Source organism: Hyla sarda, chromosome 1 (assembly GCF_029499605.1).
Source record: "Hyla sarda isolate aHylSar1 chromosome 1, aHylSar1.hap1, whole genome shotgun sequence".
Lineage (NCBI taxonomy): Eukaryota > Metazoa > Chordata > Amphibia > Anura > Hylidae > Hyla > Hyla sarda.
This window is the reverse complement of record NC_079189.1, coordinates 581740674-581756514: the sequence shown is the minus strand read 5'-3', so window position 1 is coordinate 581756514 and position 15841 is coordinate 581740674. Positions and strand designations below refer to the sequence as shown.

The 15841-nt window shown below is 39.1% G+C and overlaps 1 protein-coding gene across 8 annotated transcripts in view; it reads left to right on the top strand.

Moving 5' to 3' along the window:
- The window catches only part of DCC (DCC netrin 1 receptor), a 533618-nt gene that overhangs the window by 425440 nt on the left and 92337 nt on the right, over positions 1–15841 (top strand). For 7 of the 8 annotated variants that reach the window (XM_056545057.1, XM_056545065.1, XM_056545088.1 and 4 more), the window contains exons 16-19: positions 6014–6109; positions 11629–11867; positions 12216–12354; positions 14182–14289. In XM_056545057.1, coding sequence (XP_056401032.1) covers positions 6014–6109; positions 11629–11867; positions 12216–12354; positions 14182–14289 — 582 coding nt within the window. The remainder of the gene's footprint in view (positions 1–6013; positions 6110–11628; positions 11868–12215; positions 12355–14181; positions 14290–15841) is intronic. The other variant, XM_056545080.1, reaches the window with a different exon arrangement.

The following is a 15841-nucleotide window of genomic DNA, read 5'->3' as shown; positions in this document are numbered from 1 at the left end:
CCTCTCTCCTGCAGAGTGTAATCTCTTATGTACAGGATCCTCTCCCCTGTATAGTGTAATCTCTTATGTACAGGGTCCTCTCTCCTGTATAGTGTAATCTCTTATGTACAGGGTCCTCTCTCCTGTATAGTGTAATCTCTTATGTACAGGGTCCTCTCTCCTGTATAGTGTAATCTCTTATGTACAGGGTCCTCTCTCCTGTAGAGTGTAATCTCTTATGTATAGGATCCTCTCTCCTGCAGAGTGTAATCTCTTATGTACAGGATCCTCTCCCCTGTATAGTGTAATCTCTTATGTACAGGGTCCTCTCTCCTGTATAGTGTAATCTCTTATGTACAGGGTCCTCTCTCCTGTATAGTGTAATCTCTTATGTACAGGGTCCTCTCTCCTGTATAGTGTAATCTCTTATGTACAGGGTCCTCTCTCCTGTATAGTGTAATCTCTTATGTACAGGGTCCTCTCTCCTGTATAGTGTAATCTCTTATGTACAGGGTCCTCTCTCCTGTATAGTGTAATCTCTTATGTACAGGGTCCTCTCTCCTGTATAGTGTAATCTCTTATGTACAGGGTCCTCTCTCCTGTATAGTGTAAGCTCTTATGTACAGGGTCCTCTCTCCTGTATAGTGTAATCCCTTATGTACAGGGTCCTCTCTTCTGTAGAGTGTAATCTCTTATGTACAGGGACCTCTCTCCTGTATAGTGTAATCTCTTATGTACAGGGTCCTCTCTCCTGTAGAGTGTAATCTCTTATTTACAGGATCCTCTCTCCTGTAGAGTGTAATCTCTTATGTACAGGGTCCTCTCTCCTGTATAGTGTAATCTCTTATGTACAGGGTCCTCTCTCCTGTAGAGTGTAAGCTCTTGTGTACAGGGTCCTCTCTCCTGTATAGTGTAATCCCTTATGTACAGGGTCCTCTCTCCTGTATAGTGTAATCTCTTATGTACAGGGTCCTCTCTCCTGTATAGTGTAATCTCTTATGTACAGGGTCCTCTCTCCTGTATAGTGTAATCTCTTATGTACAGGGTCCTCTCTCCTGTAGAGTGTAATCTCTTATGTACAGAGTCCTCTCTCCTTATATAGTGTAATCTCTTATGTACAGGGTCCTCTCTCCTGTATAGTGTAATCTCTTATGTACAGGGTCCTCTCTCCTGTATAGTGTAATCTCTTATGTACAGGGTCCTCTCTCCTGTATAGTGTAATCTCTTATGTACAGGATCCTCTCTCCTGTATAGTGTAATCTCTTATGTACAGGATCCTCTCTCCTGTATAGTGTAATCTCTTATGTACAGGGTCCTCTCCCCTGTATAGTGTAATCTCTTATGTACAGGGCCCTCTCTCCTGTGTAGTGTAATCTCTTATGTACAGGGTCCTCTCTCCTGTATAGTGTAATCTCTTATTTACAGGGTCCTCTCTCCTGTAGAGTGTAATCTCTTATGTACAGGGTCCTCTCTCCTGTATAGTGTAATCTCTTATGTACAGGGTCCTCTCTTCTGTAGAGTGTAATCTCTTATGTACAGGGACCTCTCTCCTGTATAGTGTAATCTCTTATGTACAGGATCATCTCTCCTGTAGGGTGTAATCTCTTATGTACAGGGTCCTCTCTCCTGTAGAGTGTAATCTCTTATGTATAGGATCCTCTCTCCTGCAGAGTGTAATCTCTTATGTACAGGATCCTCTCTCCTGTATAGTGTAATCTCTTATGTACAGGGTCCTCTCTCCTGTATAGTGTAATCTCTTATGTACAGGGTCCTCTCTCCTGTATAGTGTAAGCTCTTATGTACAGGGTCCTCTCTCCTGTATAGTGTAATCCCTTATGTACAGGGTCCTCTCTTCTGTAGAGTGTAATCTCTTATGTACAGGGACCTCTCTCCTGTATAGTGTAATCTCTTATGTACAGGGTCCTCTCTCCTGTATAGTGTAATCTCTTATGTACAGGGTCCTCTTTCCTGTATTGTGTAATCTCTTATGTACAGGGTCCTCTCTCCTGTAGAGTGTAATCTCTTATTTACAGGATCCTCTCTCCTGTAGAGTGTAATCTCTTATGTACAGGGTCCTCTCTCCTGTATAGTGTAATCTCTTATGTACAGGGTCCTCTCTCCTGTAGAGTGTAAGCTCTTGTGTACAGGGTCCTCTCTCCTGTATAGTGTAATCCCTTATGTACAGGGTCCTCTCTCCTGTATAGTGTAATCTCTTATGTACAGGGTCCTCTCTCCTGTATAGTGTAATCTCTTATGTACAGGGTCCTCTCTTCTGTAGAGTGTAATCTCTTATGTACAGGATCCTCTCTCCTGTATAGTGTAATCTCTTATGTACAGGGTCCTCTCTCCTGTATAGTGTAATCTCTTATGTACAGGGTCCTCTCTCCTGTATAGTGTAATCTCTTATGTACAGGGTCCTCTCTCCTGTATAGTGTAATCTCTTATGTACAGGGTCCTCTCTCCTGTATAGTGTAATCTCTTATGTACAGGGTCCTCTCTCCTGTATAGTGTAATCTCTTATGTACAGGGTCCACTCTCCTGTATAGTGTAATCTCTTATGTACAGGATCCTCTCTCCTGTAGGGTGTAATCTCTTATGTACAGGGTCCTCTCTCCTGTAGAGTGTAATCTCTTATGTACAGGGTCCTCTCTCCTGTAGAGTGTAATCTCTTATGTACAGGGTCCTCTCTCCTGTAGAGTGTAATCTCTTATGTACAGGGTCCTCTCTCCTGTATTGTGTAATCTCTTATGTACAGGGTCCTCTCTCCTGTAGAGTGTAAGCTCTTATGTACAGGGTCCTCTCTCCTGTAGAGTGTAATCTCTTATGTACAGGGTCCTCTCTCCTGTAGAGTGTAATCTCTTATGTACAGGGTCCTCTCTCCTGTAGAGTGTAATCTCTTATGTACAGGGTCCTCTCTCCTGTATTGTGTAATCTCTTATGTACAGGGTCCTCTCTCCTGTAGAGTGTAAGCTCTTATGTACAGGGTCCTCTCTCCTGTAGAGTGTAAGCTCTTATGTACAGGGTCCTCTCTCCTGTATAGTGGAAGCTTTTATGTACAGGGTCCTCTCTCCTGTATAGTGTAATCTCTTATGTACAGGGTCCTCTCTCCTGTATAGTGTAATCTCTTATGTACAGGGTCCTCTCTCCTGTAGAGTGTAAGCTCTTATGTACAGGGTCCTCTCTCCTGTAGAGTGTAAGCTCTTATGTACAGGGTCCTCTCTCCTGTATAATGTAATCTCTTATGTACAGGGTCCTCTCTCCTGTATAGTGTAATCTCTTATGTACAGGGTCCTCTCTCCTGTAAAGTGTAATCTCTTATGTACAGGGTCCTCTCTCCTGTATAGTGTAATCTCTTATGTACAGGGTCCTCTCTCCTTATAAAGTGTAATCTCTTATATACAGGGTCCTCTCTCCTGTATAGTGTAATCTCTTATGTACAGGGTCCTCTCTCCTGTATAGTGTAATCTCTTATGTACAGGGTCCTCTCTCCTGTATAGTGTAATCTCTTATGTACAGGGTCCTCTCTCCTGTATAGTGTAATATCTTATGTACAGGGTCCTCTCTCCTGTATAGTGTAAGCTCTTATGTACAGGGTCCTCTCTCCTGTATAGTGTAATCTCTTATGTTCAGGGTCCTCTCTCCTGTATAGTGTAATCTCTTATGTACAGGGTCCTCTCTCCTTATAAAGTGTAATCTCTTATATACAGGGTCCTCTCTCCTGTATAGTGTAATCTCTTATGTACAGGGTCCTCTCTCCTGTATAGTGTAATCTCTTATGTACAGGGTCCTCTCTCCTGTATAGTGTAATCTCTTATGTACAGGGTCCTCTCTCCTGTATAGTGTAATATCTTATGTACAGGGTCCTCTCTCCTGTATAGTGTAAGCTCTTATGTACAGGGTCCTCTCTCCTGTATAGTGTAATCTCTTATGTTCAGGGTCCTCTCTCCTGTATAGTGTAATCTCTTATGTACAGGATCCTCTCTCCTGTATAGTGTAATCTCTTATGTACAGGGTCCTCTCTTCTGTAGAATGTAATCTCTTATGTACGGGGTCCTCTCTCCTGTATAGTGTAATCTCTTATGTACAGGGTCCTCTCTCCTGTAGAGTGTAATCTCTTATGTACAGGACCCTCTCTCCTGTATAGTGTAATCTCTTATGTATAGGATCCTCTCTCCTGTATAGTGTAATCTCTTATGTACAGGGTCCTCTCTCCTGTATAGTGTAATCTCTTATGTACAGGGTCCTCTCTCCTGTATAGTGTAATCTCTTATATACAGGGTCCTGTCTCCTGTAGAATGTAATCTCTTATGTACAGGGTCCTCTCTCCTGTATAGTGTAATCTCTCATGTACAGGGTCTTCTCTCCTGTATAGTGTAATCTCTTATGTACAGGGTCCTCTCTCCTGTATAGTGTAATCTCTTATGTACAGGGTTCTCTCTCCTGTAGAGTGTAATCTCTTATATACAGGGTCCTCTCTCCTGTATAGTGTAAGCTCTTATGTACAGGGTCCTCTCTCCTGTATAGTGTAATCTCTTATGTACAGGGTCCTCTCTCCTGTATAGTGTAAGCTCTTATGTACAGGGTCCTCTCTCCTGTATAGTGTAATCTCTTATGTACAGGTCCTCTCTCCTGTATAGTGTAATCTCTTATGTACAGGGTCCTCTCTCCTGTAGAGTGCAATCTCTTATGTACAGGGTCCTCTCTCCTGTAGACTGTAAGCTCTTATGTACAGGATCCTCTCTCCTGTATAGTGTAATCTCTTATGTACAGGATCCTCTCTCCTGTAGAGTGTAATCACTGATGTACAGGGTCCTCTCTCCTGTATAGTGTAATCTCTTATGTACAGGGTCCTCTCTCCTGTAGAGTGTAATCTCTTATGTACAGGGTCCTCTCTCCTGTATAGTGTAATCTCTTATGTACAGGGTCCTCTCTCCTGTATAGTGTAATCTCTTATGTACAGTGTCCTCTCTCCTGTATAGTGTAATCTCTTATGTACAGGGACCTGTCTCCTGTATAGTGTAATCTCTTATGTACAGGATCCTCTCTCCTGTATAGTGTAATCTCTTATGTACAGGATCCTCTCTCCTGTAGAGTGTAATCTCTTATGTACAGGGTCCTCTCTTCTGTAGAGTGTAATCTCTTATGTACAGGGTCCTCTCTCCTGTAGAGTGTAATCGCTTATGTACAGGGTCATCTCTCCTGTATAGTGTGATCTCTTATGTACAGGGTCCTCTCTCCTGTATAGTGTAATCTCTTATGTACAGGGTCCTCTCTCCTGTATAGTGTAATCTCTTATGTACAGGGTCCTCTCTCCTGTAGAGTTTAAGATCTTATAAACAGATCTCTCTTTATATTTGTTTGTAACTTGCTTAATAGTAAAGCGTTTAAAGAATATGTTGGCCCTATATAAATAAAAATAATATTTATATTATTAATGAGGAGCATATAGCAATACATGGCAGCTGAATGTCTCCACCTATGAACTTGTGTGCTCCAGATTCTCATTATTTAATCTGCAGATTATTGACCTTTTTGGAATCTGCTTGTTCAGTTCCAGCTGCCTTGTAACACCAGCATTAAAATGTATATTTTTAAGATCATCTCCGTCTTAGCAAATAACATCCTAAGAATTCAGCGCGGGTTGACCTCGTCTTCCTCCTCTGAATCATTATTGCTTTTAAAAGAAACATCTACCCTTAATCCATCCTGCTTAAAAGGCTTGAATGATGACGTTCATATGTAAATGGCATTAGGAAAACTCAAGGAGTCGAGGACATGGAATTATGTGCACAATAAAATGTTTTATTCTTCTAGGTGGAAATTGTTGTAGCACTCAGTGTCAAGAAGCTGTGATAAAGACCATTAATAGAAGGGGGAAAAATATAAAGTCATTCATTTGAATATTTATTTATTTATATTATTTCTTTTCTTACTTCAAGTATGGAATAATGAATAAGACATTTCATTTTACTTCTCTTTGTCATCCCAGAACCATCTAGCTTTTATTTTTAATGTATTTTTGTTTTGTTTGCAGAACCAAGCTCCCATTATGTGATTTCCCTGAAAGCCTTTAATAACGTCGGAGAGGGGGTCCCTCTCTATGAAAGTGCCACAACTCGATCTCAAACTGGTAGGTTAAAAAAAAATTTAAATAAATAGAAGAAAAGGCTTTTATTTTTTTTAGATTTGTAATTTTCCGTATTTTCGACCGTATGTTTATTTTTTTCGAGTACTGTACAAAATGAACAGGTAAGTGAAGAGCAATCAGGGAACACGGCCTAATGCATTATAATTATTGCTCATCAGTCTGATGCACTTAACTAAGTAAAGACAATTTTTTTAAACAGGAAAATTTAATAATATCAACACAAAGGAATGTGTCCGGCAACATTTTTTCTGTGGATACACAGAAAAATTATTTCTTATTAGGTTTCTACATCAATGATCCATAAATTTTGGCTTGCTTATCAATAGAGATGAGCAAACTTCCAGTAATTCGATTTGTCACGAACTATTCGGCTCGGCGTTTGCTGACTTTGGCCTGCATAAATGAGTTCAGCTTTCAGGAGCTCCGGTGGGCTGGAAAAGGTGGATACAGTCCTAGGAGAGAGTCTTCTAGGACTGTATCCACCTTTTCCAGCCCACCGGAGCACCGGAAAGCTGAACTCGTTTACGCAGGCTAAAGTCAGCAAACGCCGAGCCGAGAAGTTTGTGACAAATCGAATTATTGAACGTTCCCTCATCTCTACTCATCAATACAAACATGCAACATTTTTCTCCCAAAATATAATTGATAATTGATAACTTTATTTAATTGTATTGTACAGTGTCCAGAGTACATTGACCAAAATTAGCTCAGCACAATTGTGAACCTCTCCTTATACGAAATTAGAATTTTCTTTTTGCTAATTTTGTTAAAAAAAAATTTCTCTCAAAATATAATTGATAGTAGAAAAAAAATTATTATTTTTTTTATATACAGTTCAGTTTTTTAGTACATTTTGACCAAAATTAGCTAAATTGTGGACAATTGTGAACATTTCCTTATACAAAATTTGAATTTTCTATTTGCTAATTTTGTAAACTGTCCTTTAAGCACCAAAGGGAACCTGTCACAATAAAAATGCTATTGATTCTACGAGGATCATCACAAAATGGAAGGAGCTGATCAGCTCAATATATAATTTTGTTGGAAAAGATTCAATATAGCTTTTGACTTGTTCATCGAAATCCCTGCTCATTCTAAGCCTAGGAGTCCAGTGGGAAGTCTCACTCCCCCAACCCTAAGTGTACATGTAAATATAGCTGTCAATTACTGATTAGGACCACCCACTGGGCTCCTCCTGAGCCTAAAAAGGGCAGGAAATTGAATCAATAGATTACAAGTCATACTAAATCCTTTCCAGCAAAACTATATATCAATCTGCTCAGCTTCTCCTGCTCTACAACCTGCTGCTGTTAGGTCAAATTGCACATACAATTTGACAAGTTTCCTTTAATTACTATGCTACTCTTTCTACTTATCTATGCTACTATATTTTGTTTTATATTTTAGTCATTCTGCGTTCACATCAATATCATATAATTTACAAAGCAACATACTGTATAATAAAATGATCACAATTTTATAAATTTTCATATAGAGAAGTTTAAAGGATAACTATAATTTTCGTTACACGTTCAAACTTCCGGCAACTCTTAAGTGAACACTCTAACAAAATTGCTGAAAGTCCCATAGACTCAGATGGCCATTCCATCGAACTTTTACATTAGTATCTACCTAGAGTTTGAGCAGCTAAATTATACTTACCCTTTAATGTAAGGTATACAAAAGGAAGTAGGCAGTAATTTTTTTTTTTATAATTTTATAAACTTTTTGATAAATTTGTAGACATTAGAATTAATTCAATGCATATATATATATATATATATATATATATATATATATATATATATACTCTACATGCCTTCACTTGATGGAATATTTATGCAGTGTTTCTTTCTAGTAAGAACCGTATATCATTGAGAGCACAGAAACCCTAAGACATACTATCCCAAAAGGGAACTCTGTAAAATATTCCAGTCAAATGCAATCTTGGAGATCACAGGAGAGAAACAATTTAATGATTTAGATTTTTTATTTTTTTTATGAAGTATTCCCAAAAGAAATAGTCCAGGAAGCTTGGCTTTTCATTTTTCCACTGTCCCATCGTCTTGACTGAATCAATATGTAATTTCAATTTCATTGTAAAATATTATAATATATATCACTTGTTTTCTGAAAACAATTTTGCTAAGAAATATTCCCGAGTTAAAATCAATACAGATAACATCACCAGCTCTGTGTGATAAACAAGACCAGACTGGCTAAGTAAAATTAAATATTTTATTTGGAACAGAAAATGTTTGACACATTGGATTTTTATTAATTTTTTCTTGCTCGTTTGATATTATTTTACTATTTTTACTCATGTATGCATACAGTACAGACCTTTGAATGAATACATAACTCCTTGGGTGGAAACACCTATTTGTTATTTGCAGTTGGCCATTTATTATAGCTAAGTTAAGATTGTTACTAAAGGGGTGTTAGGGTATAAAGGGTCATTGAAGGTCTCCTGAGCTTGGATTTTCATTGACTCTGATTTAATTGCATGTATTTGTGATATGTCATAAGATTTTAAGGTGACAATAACCCTTTGAGATTAATTCCCTTTAAAGCTATGTAGACTTATGATAATTCAGTTTTAAAAAGTAATTTGCAAATATTTCCATAGATGTAGTTCCTCTTTACCTTACTAAGTGCACATTTGCATCGGAGCTCTGATTGGGGAGCTCCATCGCAGACTTCGTTCAGCACCACAAAACAGACACCACTGGATCCTGAGATATCACATAGACTTTAGTTGGGTCCATTGGGTCTCCGGCTTGTATCTATTTTTATTTGCAGGATTTGGGCAGTCAAAAAAGTACTGCTTGCAGTATTTTTGTCCGGCCAGGTCCCTCATATTAAAGGGATCCTGCAACGGAGTTCCCTGACCCATATGTGAACAAAACCTAAACAGATTGTCCCTCATTTACTAATGCAAACCCGACATATTTTGTCGGGTTGTGCGCCAGAAATTCTGTCTGCGCCAGATTTTGCACCAGAATTGAAAAAACCTCACTAACTCTCCATTTTGCTAAGAAAACCTGGAAAAGGGACATGGGCACCATTGAAAGGTGGCGTGGTCTCAGAAAAGGGGCATGTTCCCGACATTTTCACAAAAACCCAACATATTTACTAAGGTTTCCACATAAAATGTGGTGGATTTGAGCTGAGGAAAACCAGACAGATCGGAGCATGTGTAAAAAAAGCAAAGTGTAGGGAAAGTGGAAAATGTAGGGAAACCTTAGTAAATACCGTGGAAAATAAATTGTAGGGAATTAAAACCCACAAAGAAACCTACACTCCACTCTTAGTATATAAGGGCCGTTGTCTCTTAAACAAATACTTTGTACATACAGATGCGTCGTACCTTACCTTTCATAAAGGACTCCTCTTTCTCATAATTTTAATTCAATAAATTATCATGACATGACAGTAAAACCCTTGAAAGTGCAATTTACATAACAGCCATTGAGTTATCACAAATAGACTTTTATAGGAAATATGATACAGTATAGAAGGTGAAAATTTATCACAGGACATGCATTTACATTTGAAAATTTAACATAAAAAACATTGCAATAGAATCTAAACGCATCTGTCACATAGGGCAAGGGTAAATGCAAACCTAGGCTACCCGCAACCCATTCCCTATCTACCTGATAATTAGATTAAAGCAACAGACCTCCAACTTGGCAATGGTCCCTTCCTTGCAGGGCACAGCAATGTTAAAAAAAAAAAAAAAAAAAAAACAGTGCAGAAGTCGGAGAACAGGTCAAGAAACAATGGGTTAAACAGACACAGACCAAGTAATCAAAAAACACAGGTAATGAACAAACTGATAGATTAAGAGAAGTTTGACAGGCCAAGTCAAAGCCAAGATGACAGTGGCATGACAGTAAAACCCTTGAAAGTGCAATTTACATAACAGCCATTGAGTTGTCACAAATAGACTTTTATAGGAAATATGTTACAGTATAGAAGGTGAAAATTTATCACAGGACATGCATTTACATTTGAAAATTTAACATTAAAAAACATTGCAATGGAATCTAAACGCATCTGTCACATAGGGCAAGGGTAAATGCAAACCTAGGCTACCCGCAACCCATTCCCTATCTACCTGATAATTAGGTTAAAGCAACAGACCCCAAACTTGGCAATGGTCCCTTCCTTGCAGGGCACAGCAATGTTAAAAAAAAAAAAACAGTGCAGAAATCGGGGAACAGGTCAAGAAACAATTGGTTAAACAGACACAAACCAAGTAATCAAAAAACACAGGTAATGAACAAACTGACAGATAAAGAGAAGTTCGACAGGCCAAGTCAAAGCCAAGATAGCGGTGAGGTAGAGAATCAGAAAGCAAGAGGGTATTGAGGTCACAAGCCAAGGTAAAAATGGAAAGGAATACAGCAGATAGATATTCAGTAACAAGAAAGAACCTCTATCACAGGCAATGTGCAGATGACAGATTGAGGTTTAAATAATTTACCTCAAAAGGGTGTGTACACTGAGGCTGGAAGTCATTGGCTTGTCCTCCATACACTCTGATTGACCCAGGCATGTATTGTTTATAAGCCTAAACCATTTCCTAAAAGAATATAGATGCTAATAAATAAACAAAACATAATCACCAAAACATAATTAATATAATAAAAAAATATAATAAAAGAATAATAGAGTAAAAAAATTATACTTCAACATAATAATAAATTATAAAAACTTTTTTTTTTTGTAATATCTGAAAGCAAAACTTATTTTTCTTGTTGCTCAAGGCTTCTGTAGGAAAGAATAAATACGCTTTGGGTGAATTACAAGTTAGTAGTTATACTGCTATAATGTTTATTGAATTATAATTGAATTTTCTAGGTGCTTGAAATTAATGCACTCTGCCTACATATCTTTTCATTACCATATAATTGATTTCTACCCCTATGGAAACATGTATAGAAATAATCTGTTACTGCAAAGAACTCAAGGACATTTCATAAGTCAATACAAAAGTGTGATTTTCCACTGTCAACAGTCTCCAGGGAGTAACGTTGACTATTAAGGGATTGATGTTTTCCCTTCTCAAACAGTATATATTAATACAGTATGTGGTGTTACAGAAAATATCAGAATTCAGCAAATTATGTACATTTCTATTTTTACTATATCTACTTTTTTCCAAAAGCTCTTTCTAGCGCCAAAGACATTTTTTTTACATAGATATTTCTTTATATATTTAATATATTTATTTTAAATCTTTTTAAATGGAAAATAATGTAAATTTATGTATTTGTTCGCATTTTAGAAAGCTTAAACAAAGCCCATATAATATAATTAATTGCGATTTTTTTCTCTATCTCTCTCACACCATTCTCACCCTTACCATTATTTTGTATTTAACCCATTGTGTTTTCCTTTGCTGTGTAAATATACTTTTATATTTTACTTATATTTTTTTTTTATTTGATTTTTTTTTTACTTCAATATATTATTTGATGCATGTTTATCAGACCCCTTGGATCCCTCAGAAATTGAGTTTTATCCTTTTATTGATGATTTTCCTACCTCAGTCCCAGAAATGTCCACCCCCATGCTCCCACCAGTAGGTGTTCAGGCCGTTGCTTTAACGCATGATGCCGTGAGAGTCAGCTGGGCAGACAATTCTGTCCAAAAGAACCAAAAGACCGCAGAAGTTCGTTTCTACACAATACGGTGGAGGACAAGCTACTCATCCAGCTCCAAATACAAGGTAAGTTGACTTGAGAATACATTTTTTCTACATAATGATATAATTGTTTGGTTCATTGTAAGACACTTTGATATAGGACATTATGAGTAAATAGAGGATGGTGCACCATTTGAAGACCCCCCCCCCCCATCTATTAGTTGACTACAAAGAAGGGGTCTCTTCTCTGGAGGACCCATTGTATTCATGTATTAAATTGATTTAATTGGGTACCATGTAATGCTTTATTTCTCCTGCGTTGGTGCTGTAGGGAATTTGAACACTTCCTGACACTCATTCAACTGTTTGCGGTTGTGTAAAAAGTGAACCCTTAATCTAACGTTGTATTTTTTCTGCTTGATTTTCTATAAGTCTGCTGATACAACATCTTTAAGCCATACAGTTACGGGTCTGAAACCGAACACCATGTATGAGTTTTCAGTGATGGTCACAAAAGGCAGAAGGTCTAGTACATGGAGTATGACAGCTCATGCTACTACTTATGAAACAGGTAAGGATAGAATAAAGGCCAATGTGATGTCTTTTATTTTTTTTTATTTTCCAGAAGGTGTTCTATGACCACTGTAATCCAGTATTGATCATTTTTACTAACTGGTCCAAATACAACATCCAGAATACTTTCATATGAAACGTGTTGGGGCCCTTCCTCACCCTTAGTTTCTAAGATAAGAGGGAATATTGTATGAATCCAAACAAATCCAAATCCCTCTAAAAAAAAAAAAGTTGACACTCAGACTCACCAAATTGTGCCCGCTTCTCTGCACCTGTCAATGCAGCCACTTGTTTTATGACATCTAACCTGCCTCCTATAACGTGACACCTCCTGGCTCCTGTCAGTGCTGCTGCACAGACCTCCATAAAAAGCTGAGCATAGGCGCTGAGTTTTAGCAGGTCTGGCAGAAGCAGTCAGCCATAGCATGATAGGTGTGGGTGTGGCGGGGCTCTGGGTCCTCCTTGGGTCCAATTACAGCTGCAACCCTTGAGACTCCGATAGCTAGGCCACCGATGATATCCACTAGCAAACAAGAACCACATCTGCTGACCAATATAGAGAAACAGGAAAGATAAGACAAAAACAAGTTAGTAGAAGACCAAGGGTAACAAACTAGGGGTTGCCTACACCATTTAAACAAGCCAGGAAATGTAGACACACTCAGTGGCAAAACCAGTATTACCATCACCTCCACAAAGGTAAATGGTTTCATCCTAAACTTGGGGAGGCACAAGTCATACCCAACCAGACAACTAAAACAGCTAAAATCCGTCATGGATACATTTGCAATAAAACATCTAGGTGGAACAGTGTAGGGTCATTTATCAATACAATTATATAGAGATTGGCTATTTTATAGGGCATTATAACTTTACATTACGGGGTTATGTTATTGGCATTTTAATGCCTTAACTGTGGAACCTTGGTGGCCCAGTTTTAGGATAAGTCTCCAGGGTTTCGGAACTAGTTACAATTCAGCTTTTAAGAAAAAGTAATCTGTCCATCCAACATAGGAGCCGCCGCACCTACAGCACTTCTCCTTACCACACATGGCTCCTTCAACCTGACAAACAGGTCTTTAGCACGTCAGGAGAAGCAGTCAAGTTTAGCAAGGTGAGGGGGGACCTCTGGGCCCCCCTATGTTAGGGGTCCAATCTCAGCTGTGACCTTTGCTGTGACCTTTGCCACTCCTATAGCTATGCCACCGATCATAACCAGTAAAGCATAGGTCTGACGGCACAGTGAAGGGGCTAGATGTGGCTTGCCATTGAGATTGGAACTCCACCATTTCTAAAGCTAGTCACTCAATGTTAACATCAAGGTGAACCCCTTTCATGAATGACACAAATCTCCTCCGTTCACTTCAAAAAAATCTTATGCAAGAGTGTCTATACTAAGAAATGATGTACCATCTACAATAACTATCAAGAATTCTCAAGGTCACCTTGAGTCCTGTGACTTGTATTAATGCACAGTCACTGGCTTTGTGGCTTCATATAATCTCAACTCCTAATTCAAATATTGTTTTACATAGGGGACACATTATTCTGTTTTTGTAACTTTTTTAGGAAGAAAGTACCATGGCAGATTTCCGTATCACCTCTTCTTTCCCTAAGTTTCATACTTTATATATGAGAACTAAACTCTGGGGCAGGAAAGCATCAGGATGTCATAATTAGATGTGTGAATCTCCTGATCATTGCGCCGCCCGCCTCTGCCGGGATAATGCTTCCTATCAGCACCTTGTATGTCGTACTGTTAATTTACACCTCCTTCACAGCCAAGTGTTTCTTTTTTTTCCCCTTTTTTTTTACACAATTTAAGCGCCAACATCTGCCCCGAAGGACTTAACAGTCATCACAAGGGAAAGGAAGCCTCGAGCTGTTACAGTCAGCTGGCAGCCGCCCATCGAAGCCAACGGCAAGATTACTGGTAATTTGCTTGTTCTGCATCTTTTTATTTTTTTCCCATACTGAATGTTTCACTGTTTGACTTTCTCTTCGTGTTAGCGGTATACCTTTTGATTGCATTTCTTAGACGGATAAAGAACATGAGGTTTGCATGCTAGAACTTGCTATTTTGACCAAAAATCTAGGATATGGTGAGAGGACTCCTAGGGACATGTCAAAAGTTTTTACTGTGAGTGTTCAGACTCTGACCAATGACAAGAATGAGGGAGAGGAGTGGGCATCCGCGTGTTGCCGCCACCCCACCCTCCCTGCCACTTTGTGTCTAGAAGACCTGGACGCCCCTATGGACTAACATTATGAGTTCCTACAGGTCACATCACACAAAGCTGGGAGAGAACATTGTAAGCATAAATTGTCATACAGCTTCTGTGCACAATAAATACCTCATTCACTTTTAAAGTGCCTCCATGTAGTGTCCTAGGACTTCTAGTGTCTCTGTGTACTGTTACATAGGTTCTGTACACTATAATACACCCTCCATATACTGTGACACCCTCCATGCACCTCCAATCATATCACATCCATGTACTGTCATACAACCTTCATGTACTGTTATGCACCCTCCATGTACTGTCATATACCTTCCATATGCTATGTTACACCCTTTCTGTACTGTCATACACCCTCCATGTACTGTCATACACCCTCCATGTACTGTCATACACCCTCCATGTACAGTCATACACCCCCCATGCACTGTCTTACATCCTCCATGTACTGTCATACAACCTTCATGTACTGTTATGCACCCTCCATGTACTGTCATATACCTTCCATATGCTGTTATACCCTTTATTTGCTGTCAAACACCCTCCATGTACTGTCTTACATCCTCCATGTACTGTCTTACATCCTCCATGTACTGTCTTACATCCTCCATGTACTGTCATACAACCTTCATGTACTGTTATGCACCCTCCATGTACTGTCATATACCTTCCATATGCTATGTTATACCCTTTCTGTGCTGTCATACACCCTCCATGTACAGTCATACACCCCCAATGTGCTGTCTTACATCCTCCATGTACTGTCTTACACCCTCCATGTACTGTCATACACCCTCCATGTACTTTCATACTCCCTCCATGTACTGTTGTGGTAACCACAAGTGAAACCCGCGACCGCCACTACGCTGGGATTAGCTACTTGGTTCTTGGGGGGGTTATGAACCCAGGGTCGGATGGTATTAACCCTTAATGTCACGTGACGCCACTGTAGTCTTGGTATCTCCCGGGGTACTACAGGTCCGGGGAACTCCGTCTCCCCACAGGCTAGCAAGGAAAGAATTGACTCCACACTAGGTTGCAGTTTAACGGAGGCTTTACTAACTTGAAGATAGGTGGTACAATCTCCATAGCGCTCAACCAAAGTCTCCCAAAGGTTTAACAGACAGTCTCTAGAGGACTACACAGCTTGCAGTGCCTGGACTTGATATTGCATATATGCTTGGCTCTTGCGGCCGGACTAGGAGTTTTAGGTCTGCGCTATATTAGGCTTGAGATTAAAGTCAC